The 18,563-nt window shown below is 34.6% G+C and overlaps 1 protein-coding gene across 1 annotated transcript; it reads right to left on the reverse strand.

The window, feature by feature from the left end:
* LOC107610628 lies at positions 15,003–15,981 on the reverse strand. The gene is made up of 2 exons (XM_016312658.1): positions 15,343–15,981; positions 15,003–15,263 (listed from the first exon to the last, which is right to left on the reverse strand). The coding sequence occupies exons 1-2, from the start codon at positions 15,979–15,981 to the stop codon at positions 15,003–15,005; spliced, it is 900 nt and encodes a 299-aa protein (XP_016168144.1).

The raw sequence follows: 18,563 nt of genomic DNA on the forward strand, positions 1-18,563 counted from the left end.
TTGTGATATCACTAAAAATATAAAACAAAAAAAATTATGTGTAAATAGTATAAAAAATAGTAATTTTATTATTATTCTATTAAATTGTATTATTCACATTAATATTATTAATAATTGTATGAGTTTTATTACTAATAACAATAGTATAATAATTGAATTACTATTAATTACTAATAGCATAAGTATTACTATTATAGTAATAACTAATGTTATTAATATCATACATATGAATAATATCAATAGTTAAATTATTTATTTTTAGTGAATAATGTAATTATTTATTACTACTACTGATGGTAATCAGTGGTTAAAAGAAGGGGGTTGAATCTTAGTCCCTTTTTTTTTAATATTAATTTCTGTTTTTTCAAAGAAACTTCAAGAGATATTTCTACTTTTGTCTCATAACAAGTCAAGAGACATTTTTTTTTGTTACGTTTCGTAACAGGTTAGGAGATATTTTTCATTTTTGTCTCCAATGCAACAGAAACAGAATAGGAGTAGAAGAGAAAGAGAGAATCACACCCAGATGTATCTTGATTCAGCTGCTAAGTGCAATGCAGCCTATATCCAGTCTCCATCACAACAGTGACGGAATTTCACTATAATTATTAGATTACATACACCAATTCTTTCCTAAGATCTACCCAATCCTATCTGGGACAAATCCAGATTTTATCCTCAAATCTGAACTTGACTTGGACACTTACCAAGCTTTCAACCGCAAAGTGCTAACCCAACTTGCAAGGGAATCCCCACAGGATCATGAAACACAACATACAGATGTACAAAGAAACTCTGAGACATCTATAGCTTTTTCTCTAATATTGCTCACTATCTTTTTTTTCTCACTGGCTTTTTCTTACAAACTTCACCATGTTTACCTTTTACCATGAGACTCAGACAGACAATACTAAGAAAAAGAAAACAAAATGAACACCATTGAAGGAGAAGAACTCAGGAAGCTTGGGTATCTATGAGAACTCTGGGCTTTTACTTTCTCTCCTTGATCTCAACCCTTGGCCATTCACCCTTATTATAGAAGGGGAAGCTTCCAAGGTTGAAACCGGTTCAACCAAGCCATCAACATCTTCTCCAACAAACAGCAGTGGTTCGGACAGAGAAAAGAGAGAGGGAAAACCGAAACAAAACCAACATTCATGTACCTCTCTCAACCCTTCTCATCAAGCTCCTTCACTCTGAGCCTTTGATCTTGACTTTGACTCCAAGAAAGAACTCTGACCCTTGATGAATCTCTAATCCTTGACAACTCTATACTTTCCATTTTTGCTTCCTCCTATCTTGTAGCTCCAGAAGCTATCTTCTTTCTTTGATGGACAAAAACAGAAATGAGCTTTTGCTACTGAGATCTTCTTCTTTAACCGAGGCGGATCTTTTCTATTCTTGGCATGGAAGATCTTGATGCTCTTCTTCAAAATCTTGCCTTCAATGGCAAAGATCTAGCCAAGCCTTGCTTCGGATCTTCCTTTTTCAAAAGCCATCATCAACCTAACATTTTCTTCTTCCAAAGCTTCACTGTTACTTTCTTTGATAATTTGTATTTTCTTCTTTTCTATTTGAAGTGACCGAATGGAAAGAGAGAGAAGAGAGAAATGAAACAAAACATTCAATGCACAATTAAATGAAATTGAATTTTGATTTTCGGTTACCTATGTGAACATTTAACCAAATTGAAATTTAAGTTCCAGTAACCAATGCATGCATTAAATTGGATTGAAATTTGAATTCCACTATCTCATGAAAGTGGGTAACCGAAGAGTGCATCAACAAATTGGACCCTTTTTGTTTTATAATCACCATATGGCTTCCTTGGGTCATTTTTTTCATCATTTTGTTTTATCAAAATAGGCCTGAGATTTGGGTTTATCTCCAATTTAAGCCTTACCAACTTGAGTGATCTAATTTGGCACAAAACAAATTATTTCATTTATCAAGTTGGGCTTATATTTTTTTTGGCCCAAAATTAATTCTGCACACTAACAAACACATTAACCAAACAATTGGAAGTAAATATTGAAATAATAATTAATTAATATTTTTAATAATTTTTTATCATCATAATAATTCAAGTTTTCTAAACTCAACAATCTCCCCCTCGATGACAAACATTATTTTAAAAAATGAATTGAAAAAGATTAGGATTAGATAACTCCCTTGAAGATTTGACCGAATCCTCCCCCTTTCAATTGATCAAACTGCTCCCCCTAAATATGTGCCTTATTATCCATCAATTTTCATGGAAGCAATTCCTGTAAGCATGCTCAAGAAGTTCCAAGACAAACTTTAAATTTTCATAACATGGAACTTTAAGAAGCCGAGCCATATTTTAAAAAAAAATTTGTACTTGAGCAACATTTTTATCAAACAATGATCAAAGCTCAAGTTTTAACACACTGTTCAAAGTAGCATATTCAAAGCAAAGCATCAATCTAAAAAAAAATTGTTCAACCACAAAAACAGAGCATTAAATCTGATTAGATTAGAAACAGAGGGCTCAAAAAACAGAGCACAAGAATTAGAGCAACTGGGGCAGCCCCAATTCTATTATCAATTCAACCCTAATTCAGCCCTTTTTTAATCTTTTTATCCTCCTTTTGTCATCAAGGAGGGAACCTGCAAAATAGAGGAAACAGCAAAGCAATTCATAACATAAATATTAAAACATAAAGTATCAAAGTGATTAAGTACAGTCATCCCAAAATGCAACAGTTCAAATGAAAGTAAGTCCAAAAGTAACAAAATAAATTGTGTCCAGAGGTATAAGCAGCAGTGAGCAAATCTTTAGGCATCAGAAAGATTGATATCAGAATCAAGAAAATCTTGTTCTCCTTTAGAATGAGCCATGCCATTGTCAGTAGTCTCTAAACTCTTAATCAGCAAGTTCACCCTTTCACGGCATTTGGTCCATGCTTTTTCATTCTCATAGGCTTGCTTTCGAGCCTCTTTATAGGACTTGACCATTAAACTTGACATGTTGGAGAACTCATTGAGAACATCCTTGATAGTCTCAGAAAACCGAGAAGCTTCAGGAGGAAGGCTTTCACTTTCATTATCAGAAATCATTGATACCGTTGAACTTTTGGCCTTTTTTCCTTTTGCAAATTCGGGAACTCCTCCACCTTTGATTGTAGAGACCCTGTTCTCAACTAGCTCATTGCTGAGATCCACATTAAAATACTCAAAGATGCATGTCAAGAACATACCATACGGCAGATTGGATTTATTATCACTACGGACACAGTCCTACATGTGTCTAATCATAAGATAAGCAGATGAAATAGATGCAGAATTTAGAATAGCAAAAAGGACAAGGGTATCACAAACAGTAACCCTCTGGTAATAACCACTTTGAGGCATCAACACATGAGTGATGATTTGGTGTATCAAGGGTCGCATAGGACCGAGAGCCTTATGGGTGAGATTTGTGCCTTCAAAAGCAGAAAAATTTTCACACACCCAAGTTAGAGCAACTTGAAACGAAACACCAGCATGGTTATCCCATTTACCAGACATATATTCCCTAGCCCCTTCATCTTGATACCCCAGAGCAGCATTTATGGTATCACGATTCAAAGTAAGATGAACTCTTTTGACATATGAATGCAGTGCACCATCATGAAATATCATGTTTGCATAAAATTCACGTACCAAGTTTGGGTAAACTGGTTTTCTAATTTTGAAAATAGGAGTCCGTTTCAAATCATCAAAATATGTAGTGAAATCAATGCCTTTTTCAGAAAGATTTTCAAGGTTAACTACATAAGAGGCACAGAGATACCGATTTACCAACACTTGGGAGTGAAACTCATAAGCCGCACATGATATAAAGCGGGAAGGATCAAAGTGGGAGTGGCTTTACCATATTTATTTTTGAAATCCAATGAATCAAGGTTGGACGGGTCTTTGGTGTCATGAAGGATAGGTCTCTTTGAACGTTGAGTGGGGGCTGAACGACCTGAAGGATGAGTGGTAGAACGCCGTGGTGGTGGTGACAGACGAGGAGATAAAGGTGGTGAGTCTTCTTCTTCTTCGGGCACTTGCTCCTTTCCCTTTGAACTTCTCTTTGATGATGCTGCTTCCTGCCTTGTTGAAGCCCTTGCATGAATTCCTTTTCTTGTCATGGAGTCAGTGGAGTGAGAAGACGGTGAAGAGAACCAATGAGAATGGATGTGAATGTGTGTATGGGATTGTGGACCTTTGAAAGATGGAGGAGTTTTGGTTAGGGCATTCGAGTGCTTTGGCGAGTGGCAAGTTTCTTCTTCATGATGAAGAGAGTGAAATGGAGAGGGAGAAGTTGAAGAGAGGGCCAAAGAGAGTGGAAGGTGGAGAGAGGTTACACCATCATAAATGCTTAGTGAAAGAAAACTCATTTAAAGCAATCAACATTTAATGAAAAACGGTTCTAACAAGGAATTTAAAAATAAAAAATAATAAATGAAAAGACCTTTCCTTGAAAAGTGGGAGAAGATATGGGAAAAAGATTTGATTTGTCAAAAACTCTCTTTTTAAAAGATATGATGTGAAACCCCTTTTAAAATAAATTATTTAAAAATAATATATTAAAAACATGATGCCAAAAAAATAATGAGCCAGTATCATGGAATGGGCTCAAAGGTGGTTGAATGGGCTTGAGTCCAAAGTATCAGATTTCAGTCTCCCCCTGTTTAATGATTTGTTCATCATGTGCCCACATTTGTCTTCCTGCTGCCTACGAGACAAAAACAAACAGAGGCATGAAAATCACATTTTTTCAACAAAACTGAAGTCCATCATCCCCAAACTATTTCGTAATGAACAAAATCTATCTTCACATAGAGGTTTAGTAAAAATGTCAGTAAGTTGCTCTTCAAATTTTACAAATTGGATATCAATAATACCCTTTTACACATGTTCCCTAATAAAGTGATATCGGACCTCGATGTGCTTGGTTCTAGAGTGTAGTACACGATTTTTTGAAATGTTTATTGCACTCATGTTATCACAAAATAGAGGTATACTATTGATTTTCAATTTGTAATCTTCTAATTGAGTTTTTAACCAAATTAATTGTGAGCAACATGCAAGGCAAATATATATTCAGCTTCAGCCATGGATAGGGCAACAGTAGCTTGCTTCTTGCTTGACCATATGTTTAGTGAGCTTCCAAGGAAGCAACACATTCCGGAAGTGCGTCTCCTATCCACTCGGTCTCCCGCATAATCTGCATCACAAAACCCTACTACACAAAATTCATTAGATTTTGGATACCACAAGCCAAGATCACATGTGCCTTTAATGTATCTAATGATTCTTTTAACGGCCGAAAGATGGGATTCTTTTGGGTGAGATTGAAACCTTAAGTATACACCCACACTTTGAACAATATCTAGCCTAGAGGATGTAAGATACATAAGGATCCTATCATTCCTCTATACTTTGTTTCATCCACATCTTTGCCATTTTCATCCTTGTCAAGTTTTATGTTTGGATGCATAGGAGTTCCCATTGGTTTGGAATTTTCAAGACCAAATTTCTTGATTAACTCTTTGGCATATTTACCTTGGTGAATAAAAATGTCACTAGGAGTTTGTTTAATTTGAAGACCAAGAAAGAAGGTTAATTCTCCTATTAAACTCATTTCAAACTCACTAGTCATAAGTTTTTCAAACTCTTCACATAAGGCTACATTGGCCGAACCAAACACAATGTCATTCACATAAACTTGAACAAGTAAGATATCATCATTAGATTCTTTTATAAACAAGGTAGTATCAGTGGTACTCCTTTGAAAATTATTTTCCAACAAAAAGGCACTAAGCCTTTTATACCAAGCTCTATGAGCTTGCCTAAGGCCATAAAGAGCCTTAGAGAGTTTATAAACATGATTTGGAAACTCTTTGCTTTCAAAACTGGGAGGTTGAGCCACAAATACTTCTCTATCTATAAAACTATTAAGAAAAGCACATTTGACATCCATTTAAAATATTTTAAAACCCTTATGGGCAGCATAGGCAAGAAGCAACCTAATTGCTTCCATTTTTGCTACCGGGACAAATGACTCATCAAAATCTATACCTTCCTCTTGATCGTAACCTTAAGCCACTAGTCTAGCCTTGTTACGAACCACACTACCATCCTCACCCAATTTATTTTTGAAAATCCATTTTGTACCAGTTACCTTTTTACCATTTGGATTTGGTACAAGAGTCCAAACCTCATTCTTTTCAAATTGTGCTAGCTCTTCCTCCATAGCTTTAACCCATGAGGGGTCTTCAAGAGCTTGCTTCACATTGAGAGGTTCCAATTGGGACAAGAAGGCAATATTGCTTGGTTCCATTTGCTTCTTGCTTGAGGATCTAGTGGTTATTCCTTGTGAAGGATCACCAATGATGAATTCATAAGGGTAACCCTTCAAAAATTTCCACTCACGCGGCCTTTGAGGAAAGTTTCTACCTTGACAAGTTTTAGAAGACAGCTCTGTTCTGGATTCTCTAGCTTGTTCAGGAGACAAAACAGAAATGTCTCATTCATTCTGAAGAGACGTTTCTAGACAGACAGATTCAACAGTAGGGACAGATTTGGGATTTTCTTGACTGGCTTGTTGATTCACATCAGTTTCACTACCTGCATCATCATCTAACACAACACTTGGAATAGAGTTACAATCACAAAAAGGTACATGTATGGATTCCTCAATTATTCTATGTTCTTTGAGGTAAACCCTAAACGCTTTGCTAGTGGTGGAGTATCCAACAAACATTCCTTCATAAGATTTTGGATCAAACTTTCCAAGATTTTCTTTATTATTAAGCACAAAACATTTGCATCCAAAAATGTGGAAGTACTTAAGATTAGATGGGGTTCCTTTCCAAAGCTCATGTGGAGTTTTCTTTAAACCTTTTCTAATGATGGTTCTATTAAGAATATAGTAAGCTGTGTTTACAGTTTCAACCCACAAAAATTTTGGTACATCATTTTCACAAAGCATTGCCTTAGTCATTTCTTGAAGGCTTCTATTCCTTCTTTCAATTACTCCATTTTGTTGAGGAGTTCTAGGACATGAAAAGTTATGAGCAATACCAAAATCATCACAAAATTTTTTTAAATTTTGATTTTCAAACTCCTTTCCATGATCATTTCTCAAGTGAGCAATTTTCAAATATTTTTCATTTTGAATCTTTTTACAAAGAGAGAAAAAAGCATGAAATGCATCATTCTTGTGAGCTAAGAAAAGAACCCAACCAAATCTAGAGTAATCATCCACCACCACCAAACCATAATGTTTACTTCCCAAACTTTGAGTTCTAGTTGGACCAAAATGATCAATATGCAACATTTCTAATGGCCTTTTAGTGGAAATTCCATCTTTTGGTTTAAAAGAAGATCTTACTTGTTTGCCTAGTTGACAAGCATCACAAGTAATATCCTTATCAAATTTAATATTAGGAATTCCTCTAACCAAATTCTTTTTAACAAGCTTAGAAATTTGGTACATGCTTGCATGTCCCAATTTCTTATGGCAAAGCCATTTTTCAGATTCAAGAGAGGTAAAACAAGTTACTTTTTGATCCTTTAAATCCTCTAGAGTTAATCCATACACATTATTGCATAATTTTGCTTCAAACAAAACATCACCGAAATTTTCACAAATAACCAAGCAATCCAATTTTCTAAAAATAACCAAATAACCAAGATCACACAATTGGCTAATGCTTAGTAGATTGTGCTTTAATCCATCAACAAGCAAAACATCATTAATGAAAGAAGAGAAATTCTTACCTACTTTACCTATGGCCACTATTTTTCCTTTTCCATTGTCACCGAAAGTAACAAAGCCTCCATCATACTCATCAAGCTTAATGAAGAATGTTGACTTTCCGGTCATATGCCTAGAGCACCCACTATCCATATACCACATGTTGTCTTTTCTCTTGGATGCTAGGCAAACCTACAAAAACACTTAAGTGACCTTAGGTATCCAAATCTTTTTGGATCATTTAATGTCAAACCATCTCCTTTGTCCCAAGCCATTATAATCACAAACAATCTTGTAAACTTTATCTCCAATCATCCTTTCACTTATGAAACACTGAATATGAAAATGTCCATTCCGATTGCATAATCTACAAAATTTTTGAGTTGCTGTTTTTCTAAAGCTTGTTGGGTTTTGAAACCTTATGTCATCCGAGGTGGATGCCAAGTTGGTAAAAAAAGATTTTTTAATAAATTTTTCAGATTTGTGAAAACCCAAACCAGTTTTATCATAAAGAGATTTTTGGCTAGCCAAGAGTTGATTTAAATTTTCAGAACTTTGAGCAAAGCTGGCTAAGTCCTCTTTAAGTCTTTTTACCTCTTTATGCAGCCACTCATTTTCCTCAAAATAATTTAGATTTGCAGTCACAGAATGATGATATTCACAGCTCTTAAGTTCAGCTTTTAACCGCTTGTTTTCTTCAACAAGATCAACAGCAGTTTCGGCTTCCCTTAATTTATCTTTAAGAAAACCATTTTCAGCTTTTAGAATTTCTATTTGAGATTCAAGATCTTGGTTTTCATTTAAGAAACATTTAATCTTTTCAAAAAGATGATCAATCATAAGATGAAGATTTTCAGTGGAGGGATCAAGAAATACTACCTGCTCTATATGATCGGCCATGAGAAAAGTTTGAGATTTGGTTTCTGATTCTTCCTCTTCATCAGTGTCATTTTCCAAGTCTTCCCATGAAGCCATGAGTCATTTCCTCTTTTCCTTTTTTGGTTTGTCCTCCTTCTTCAGTTTTGGACAATCAGACTTGAAGTGTCCAGTTTTCTTGCAGTTGTAGCAGATCACCTTGCTTAGGTCCCTCTTTGGTTTCCTTAAACTGCCTCCTTTGTTCCGTTCCTTTAGTTTCATCATTTTCCTAAATTTCTTAGCAAACAAAACAAAGTCATCGTCAGATAAATTATCACTGGATTCATCATCCAGAGGTTCAGTGACTGATTTGAGAGCAACTCCTTTCTTTTTTGTATCTCTCTTTAAATAAGTGTTTTCAAAAGCAATGAAGTTTCCTCTCAGATCATCATATTTCATTTCATCAATACCACTACTCTCATCTATTATTATGGCCTTGGTTTCCCACTCTTTAGTGAGACATCTCAATCTTCTCCTCACAAGCACAGATTCAAGATGTCTGATCCCCATAGCATCCAAGCCAGTGATGATAATGTTGAATCTTTCAAACATTTCATCAATTGTTTCTCGTTCCTTCATTGAGAACATTTCGTAGTCTCTGTCCAGCATGTCTATTTTGGATCTTTTGACTTGGGTTGTGCCTTCATGAGTAACTTGAAGTTTGTCCTAGATTTTCTTTGCTGTTGTGCATCTTGATACCCGTCGGTATTCCTCGAAGCTGACCGCACAGTTCAGCAAGTTGACAGCTTTGACGTTGAGCTCTACTTTCTTTCTATCATCATCATTCCAATCAACTTCACCTTTGAGAGTAACCACACCATTAGCTCCTGTAGTGGTTGAAAATTGTAGACCTTCTAGGATTATCTTCCACAGTATGTAATCTACAGATTGAACAAATATCTTCATTTTTTCTTTCCTGTAACTGTAGTTCTTTCCATTGAAGAATGGAGGTCTGTTGCTTGATTGCCTATTTGTCAGAGTATAGGGCACTAGATTTGAACCACTATTGATTGCCATCAGGATGTTTTCTCCAAGCTACAAAGCTTGATCTCTTTGAGACCAAGCTCTGATACCAATTGATGGTAATCAGTGGCTAAGAGAAGGGGGGTTGAATCTTAGCCCCTCTTTTCTGAATATTAATTTCTGCTTTTTCAAAGAAACTTCAAGAGATATTTTTGCTTTTGTCTCATAACAAGTCAAGAGACATTTTCTTTTTGTTACGATTCGTAACAGGTTAGGAGATATTTTTCATTTTTGTCTCCAACGCAACAGAAATAGAATAGGAGTAGAAGAGAAAGAGAGAATCACACCCAGATGTATCCTGGTTCAGCTGGTAAGTGCAATGCAGCCTACATCCAGTCTCCATCACAACAGTGACAGAATTTCACTATAATCATCAGATTACATACACCAATTCTTCCCTAGGATCTACCCAATCCTATCTGGGACAAATCCAGATTCTATCCCCAAATCTGAACTTGACTTGGATACCTACCAAGCTTTCAACCGCAAAGTGCTAACCCAACTTGCAAGGGAATCCCCACAAGATCATGAAAAACAATATACATATGTACAAAGAAACTCTGAGACATCTATGGCTTTTTCTCTAATATTGCTCACTGTTTTTTTCCTCTTACTGACTTTTTCTTACATATCACATCATGTTTGCCTTTTACCATGAGACTCAGACAGACAATACTAAGAAAAAGAAAACAAAATGAACAACATTGAAGGATAAGAACTCAGGAAGATTCGGTAGCTGTGAGAACTCTGTGCTTTCACTTTCTCTCCTTGATCTCAACCCTTGGCCGTTCACCCTTATTATAGAAGGGGAAGCTTCCAATGTTGAAACCGGTTCAACCAAGCCACCAACATCTTCTCCAACAAATAGCAACGATTCGGATAGAGAGAAGAGAGAGGGAAAACTGAAACAAAACCAACATGCATGTACCTCTCTCAACCCTTCTCATCATGCTCCTTCACTCTGAGCCCTTGATCTTGACTTTGGCTCCAAGAAAAAACTTTGATCCTTGATGAATCTCTGATCTTTGACAGCTCCATGCTTTCTATTTTTGCTTCCTTCTATCTTGTAGCTCCAGAAGCTATCTTCTTTCTTTGATGGACAAAAATGGAAATGAGCTTTTGCCACTGAGATCTTCTTCTCTGACCGAGGTGGATCTTTTCTATTCTTGGCATGGAAGATCTTGAAGCTCTTCTTTAAAATCTTGTGTTCAATGGCAAAGATATAGCCAAGCCTTGCTTCGGATCTTCCTTTTTCAAAAGCCATCATCAACCTAGCCTTTTCTTCTTCCATAGCTTCACTGTTACTTTCTCTAATAACTTGTATCTTCTTCTTTTCTATTTGAAGTTACCGAATGGAAACAGAGAGAAGAGAGAGAAGTAACAAAATATTCAATGCACAATTAAATGAAATTGAATTGTGATTTTCGGTTACCTATGTGAACATTTAACCAAATTGAAATTTAAGTTCTAGTAACCAATGCATGCATTAAATTGGATTGAAATTTGAATTCCACTATCTCATGAAAGTGGGTAACCGAAGAGTGCATCAACAAATTGGACCCTTTTTGTTGTATGATCACCATATGGCTTCTTTGGGTCATTTTCTTCATCATTTTGTTTTATCAAAATGGGCCTGAGATTTGGGCTTATCTCCAATTCAAGCCTCAGCAACTTGAGTGATATAATTTGGCACAAAGTAAATTATTTCATTTATCAAGTTGGGCTTATATTTCTTTTTGGCCCAAAATTAATTCTGCACACTAACAAACACATTAACCAAACAATTGGAAGTAAATATTGAAATAACAATTAATTAAAATTTTAATAATATTTGATCTTCATAATAACTCAAGTTTTCCAAACTCAACAACAACAACTACTACTACTACTACTACTAGTACTACTACTACTATTATTATTATTATTATTATTATTATTATTATTGGCATGCTTTCTGATTCCTTGTTTTGTTTTTCTTTAATGTGAAACGGCGTCGTTTCATTGTTTTCGGTCCGGTTTTCAATCGGTTCATCGAATCACATTTTTTTTTCTAAATTAGCAGTACTTTTTTTTTTGTTTTTATTGCCATTAATTCGTAGTACTAGTTGTATTCTTTGTTGCAATAGGTCCAATATCTATACATCTCATACAATAAAAAATACAGAAAAAGCCCAACCAAGACATAATCAATATTACTAATTATGTCTAATTTAAATATGTACTTGATTGAAATAGTAAACTAACGCTGCAACAACTTGTAAACCTGCAGAAAATGTTTAAATTTATCAACACTTGTTGTACTCAGGAACTGCCAACACTCATCTACACATGTAGATGGAATTTCTGTATCTACACTGAAGAGCTTGCCATATACCTTAACTTTTTCTAAATCTCTATTATCTATTCCCTTCTATTTTCAAAATGATAAATTATCCCCTCTCTCGTGCGCAATGTCTAACAGAATAAAAATATACTCACACCCACTACCCACCAACCCACCTCAGCAATCTCTATTGTCTGTTTCTCTGCGTTTTGTGTGTGTTCTAAACAAAACTAGAGTAGAGCAGAGCAATGGTGGCACTGGCCAATGTCATTATGATCACAGTGCTAGTGCTGATGGTCGTGTTTCCACTAGGAAAGGCAGATCTAACATCGGAGCAGGTGCACATTGCTGGCTTTATGGTCCTCCGTAGGTGACAGAACCCTCTTCTGGAATGTGACCAACCAGAAACCTTACAACTGTGCTGGCGTGTAATGTGAGCAGGATTAGGTAGTGGAGCTCCACCTGCCCGCCGTGGCACTCTCCAGCGCATTCCGACAGGAATATTCGGGAACCTGACATACCTCCTCACCCTGAGCTTGTGGTTCAACGTGCTGACAGAGCCCCTCCCCGCAGATCTGGCATCGTGCATCAACCTCTGAAACTGTACTTGCAGTGTAATCTGCTTTTTGGTGAAATCCTAAAATTGTTGTTTTGGCTGTCGGACCTGGTCCGTCTGAACCTGGGTTTCAATAATTTCTTAGATGGGGTCCCACCGGAGTTCTACAAGTTGAGTAGACTTTTTTCACATGTTGGTTACTGAAATTTTTTTTTCTCCTCTTCCCTCTCTTTTACATCATTTTATTGATATTTATTCTAATTTTGTACACAGATAAGGTTTTTAAGAAAAGATCCTTTGAGGCGTGTGTGATCGACATTCAATTCCTAGCCAATGAAATGATATTTTGGATGAAATTGCTTGATCTGGAATTATAGAAGTTGAAGATTTTCGTTACAAGGCACCTCGTTCGTGATGATTATATACTCTGATGATGATTCTAGACATCTTAGTGCCTTCAAGGTTTATGGTACTAGTGCAATAGCCTAGGCTTTTAGCTTAGTGTGTCTTATGTTATTATATGTTTGTTTCTTGATTTGTTTAGTTTAAGCTTTGTTTTAATTTGTTTGTGGTTTACTCTCACTTCCTTCGCTGGGATCTAAGTGAGTTCTAATAAGAGGAGGAGAATGGTTAGGAAGAGATGAAGATAGTTATAATCCTATTGAATATGATGAGTAATTTTAATTTGTAAAGAGTAAATAATGAGTATAATGATAAATTTACTCTTTTTTAACATTTTTTGTAACGTTTGTTATCAAGAGGGACTTAATTAAAAAATTATTGATTTAGGAACTCAATTAAAAAAAATATCAAGACTTAATTAAAAATTCGATAAAATTATAAAAACTAATAAAATAATTAAACTAAAAAATAAATTCTGCTTACTCTTAAATATTTCTCAAGTTAATTTATCCATATTTTCTTTATTTGTTAAGATACATGTTTGCATAATTTTTACAAGAAGCACATTTATTTGTAGGTGGAAACTCAGGTGCAGTCGACTTCACGTGAAGTTGATATCTGAGAGCCGTTAGATGAAAATTCAGTCAAATCAGTCAAATCATCTAACGACTCTCAGTATCAACTTCACGTGAAGTCGACTGCACCTGAGTACTCATCCCAAATGACTGTTAAACTAAAATTATGATAAATCATGCATTTATATATATAATATATACACAGAGAGATATTAGTTTTACTACAACATTTTTCGTCTATTGTTACGTTTTAAAATTATGGTTATAACTAAAGAAAACTATGTCCATATTAATGTATATATACAGCAATAAGCATAAAATTACTCAAAACATTGTAATCTTAATGTATATTTACAATATTGTAATCTCAATCCATTTCAATAATGCATTCTTGTAGTATCTGAACATCCAAATTCAAGGGTACATAACTTCTATAAACCAAATCAACTTTAAAATTATCTAAATCTCCTAAATTCAAAAATGTTACGTAATTGTCTCTTTTTACATTTCTATATAAATCGAATTCAATAAATCCAAATTAAGGGTTTTAGTAGTAAATCGAATCTATAAGATTCAAATTACTTAATGATCATATTCACTATTAAATCGAATGAAGACGATTCGATTTGGCTTCCTCCATTATAAATTGAATTGGTTGAATTCGATTTAGAGTGGGTTGGTATATATTTAAATTTTGCCCATAGTAAATCAAATTAAACGGTATCGATTTAGAGCCAATAGTAAATCGAATGCAATAGGTTTGATTTACTAGCATCCATGCCTTTAGTAAATTGAATAAAATAGAGTCAATTTACCTATGTGTACCTATATACACAATTCAAATTCAATTCATTCAAATTAAAAACCAACATTCCTATCCCACCGAACCCCACCACCCTCTCCTAAATCTTGGAGAAAAACCCGCACAAAATTCAAATCTTTACACATAGAGGACGATCCGAATCGTTTGTATCAGTTAAATGGAGTCACACATATTATTGGTGCCGTCCATGAATAGATTAGTAAACAAAATTTTTTGTTTTGAATATAATTTAGTCATGCTAGTATATTAACATGCTTCTTGTAGTAGTTGTTTAAAGTTGTTAGTTAGGAATTAAAAAATTAATTTTTACAATATAATCGTGGGGTAGAAGTAGTAACCTGATAGTTGGTTAGATTTTGAGAACTTGAAATGGTACCTAAAAAGATTAGTTAGGATTGTAGGCTATGTTAGATTTTAAGTTATTAGTTTTATAGTTAGCAAGATTTAGTTTAGGATTAGGGTTCAATATAACCCAACTGTTGCAGGCATGATGCTGATTAAGTATTACGATATTTTTTATACATTAAAGATAAAAAATTTTCTTGTAGAATTGGGTCATGAATCATTTAGTGTTTTGTATTGGGTCCTATGAACAATTTGTTGAGCGTTATTGTAAACAATTTTTTTAAAAACTAGGCTGATATGACATGATAATCAAGCATCCTGTGATCACTAGATATCGATGTGGCTAGACAAGTATGAGGACCATTGTACCGTTTTACCTCCCAGAAATCTCTGCGCTGGCGGAGGCTAACCCGAATGAGCCATGTGCACCTGTTGCCGAACACCTTACACTTGTCATAGTACTTGCGATGATCGGATTCCATCACTTTGTATTCAACCCCATGGTGGATGCTATAAGTCTTCACGCTTAACACGACTTCCTCTTTATCCTGAAACTGTTGACCAACTTGAAATTCAGATATAGCTCTTGTATTCTGTGTATCTGTGGCCCCCGAAACCAACAGGTACCCCCGGATCCCCCTGTTGTGCCATGGTATCCAAGTCCAAAGTTGAAAAATGCGGGAGGTATTGATGAGTTCCTGAACTAGATGCTCCTCCACCCACAACTGGAGTGGTCCTTGCTATGTGATCGTCACTATCATCAGCTATTGTGGAGGGCTCCACATCATCATCATCATCATCATCATCATGCAGTGCATCCTCAATCCCATCCGGTACTCCACCCTCTCCGAAAACTGGGACCATAATAGGAGTATCGGGCGTCACAATCGCAACCTCCCCCAAGGATCCGGTCTCACCAATTCTTGCGTCACCACTGCGGTTCAGATTAGCTGCAAAGGATAGAAATGCAACTAAAACTACGTCAGGTACAATCACCAGCACAGCTGACGAGGCACCAACAGGTATGGAACTAGAGCAGGCTAGATATCCTGAAGATTGAGGATTCCGGTTCGAACCTCCAGAACTACATACCACATCTACAAGCTTCGCCAATAGCTCTGGAGTTCTCACCTCGAAAAAGTGTCGATGACAACGAAACAGAACTTGCAAATCTTCGTCACTGCTTATGACGAATAAATCGTACTTCACATTATTGCGCAACACGAAAATCGAAATTTTATAGAATAACTTCTCTACCCTTTTCATGCCATGCAACCCCAGTTTCTGGAGTATAGTATTCTGAAACTCAGTGAAACTCGTCGAATGTTTGAGAAAAACACTCAGCGGGTCCTTATCAGTAAATTTAATTCTTGATCGCGTTTTCTTAATCGACCCTTATAGTGCACCAAAGCTAAAAAATTCTCATCACTAGCCATTGTAAATCTCACTATGGTGAAAATTTCACGTTCAGCTCATATTTATATACGTTAGGCATATACTAAATTGAATTAACTCCTTTCAATTTATATATATAGTAGAATTCATAGTAAATCAAAGCTAATGGAGTCAATTTACCATCAGCCAGTACCAAATATAAATCGAATTCAATCCATTCGATTTACTAAGGTGGCTAAATCGAAGTTTTTTTTATTTGATTTAGTAGTGTGCATAAAAATTGATATTCATTAATTTGATTTAGTAGTTCTTGACCTAATTCGAATTTATTAAATTCGATTTACGTTTGAATCCAAAATAAAATAATTCAAATGCTTTAGATTCAATTTACTACTAACAAAGTCTAATTTAAATTTAATGAATTCGATTTACATAAAATTATTGAACGAAACATTTAGATAATAATTTTGTATTTGAGGAATTCAGATGATTTTAAAGTTATTTTGGTTTATAGAGATAAACTATCCCAAATTCAACGTGCAAGTCCATTTGTGTATACACTACTACCGCCTTCGCAGCCTACTTGTCACCCTCAAAATTATTCGAAACTCCCACTGATTTGCATAACTCATCATAATAACTTGTGCCAAACAAAACTTGTTCCAATGCAGGGAAAGTCGGTATAGTAGGAGAATAACTATGCCTAAATAATGGCTTTTCAGACAGAATGGACCATATCGTACTGTAGAAAAAAAAAATCATTGAGCAACAATAATTAATTATGTTTCCTTAAATAACTAATCCACTGTGTCTAATGTCTTTTAATATAAACATTTGGATGATGATCATGGTTGGCAATAATGAAAGTTCAATATTCCAAGGAGCCGTTTAGTTAGGTGAGAGATTTTTATGTCTCTTAGTTGATGACACCACTTTGCAAGCTGTTTTAAATCTTATGATGATGCTTAATTAATTTATAGCATCTATATATAGTTATTTGTAATTGATTTTTCCTGCCATTTAGAGGAGGAGACGAAACTGTTAGCTTGGAGGAGTGGAATTGGTTGTAATTTGAATGGGATTGATTTATTTATTTATTTATAAATAAGTATGGGAACAATAAGAACTAACTTTTAAGGCGAATGTTAATTATGTGTCCGAAAAGAATGGCGAAAGCTAGTGCACTCTAGGTAAACTAGGGAGTGCAGCACTCTTTAAAAATTAACCTGCTATCAAAAGTAATTAGATAAATTAAATTTATTTATTATTGTTATTTTTTTTGTTATGGGCTGAACAAACAAACCGGCACTAACAAAAAAAATTAATTCGGTCGTTTAACACAGGACTATCTTTACACCAGAAAATTACTCAGAAAAATTTGATCGACTTCCTCTGTTATTCTGTTATTGTTGATGTGATGTCTTCATACATTTTCACTGTTTTGTTTGCTAGCAGGTGCTTCCACTATTGTTCTGTCTAGCCACAGATTTTGACGCTCTTGAACCCACCCCATTCCACATCTACCATAAATGGACCTTCAAAGCTCGAAAAATTGCTGCCATAGAAAAGGAAGACGCTGTCTGTCGCCGTTGCTGGTTGGCTAACTCCAAACGTAAAACTGATTCTGTAGAAGAACCCGGTCTCCATGAAGGCGCCATGATTCTCAGATGACAACGCAATACATGACAGTTACAACAAGTCCATTATCTTTTATTTCAAATTATCCTCAACGCGTACGTAATAGAATGAAAAATTAAAATACAATTATATTTAAACAATTATTTGTATTATTTTTTTTATCATTGTGTTTATATTTAATATTATAATTTTATTTCACACAAAACAAAATTTATTTAAATTTTAATATTATATACATAATATATATTTAATATTATTTTTTTTAAGATTCTAATATATCTTTTTTTCTAGATTTAGTACATGAATTTTTAATTTATTTTTTATGTATTATTTATTTTAATTCTAAAGTCCAATAATTTTTTTTACAGACATATTTTTAATATTTATATACTATTTTTTATTTTGAACTTCAGCCCAATATCTGAGATTTACAAAAAAAATCTAAAACTTATCAAAAAATGATTAACCTGATTAACAGGTTACCTTTTTAAATCCAAACCATTCAAATAAAATACAATAAATGAAGAGTTCAGATTTACGAATTCACAAGGTGTGCAGCACTCCATACTTAGCAAGGAGCGTTTAAGGATGAGCCGAAAAGAATTAAGGAATGGAGTGTTCTTTAAATTTTAAAATTTAAAATTTAAATTATAAATACTAAATTTTAAATTTGAGTTAATCTGTACTTTTTATTCAGTAAAAAAATCTTTAAGAATGAACTATTTTTTTTATCAGTTAATATTAATCAACCTTTTATTAATCATAAAAATTCTATTTTTTTTAAGATTTAAGATTTATCACTTATAATTTATGGT

This window comes from Arachis ipaensis, chromosome B08 (genome assembly GCF_000816755.2).
Source record: "Arachis ipaensis cultivar K30076 chromosome B08, Araip1.1, whole genome shotgun sequence".
NCBI lineage: Eukaryota > Viridiplantae > Streptophyta > Magnoliopsida > Fabales > Fabaceae > Arachis > Arachis ipaensis.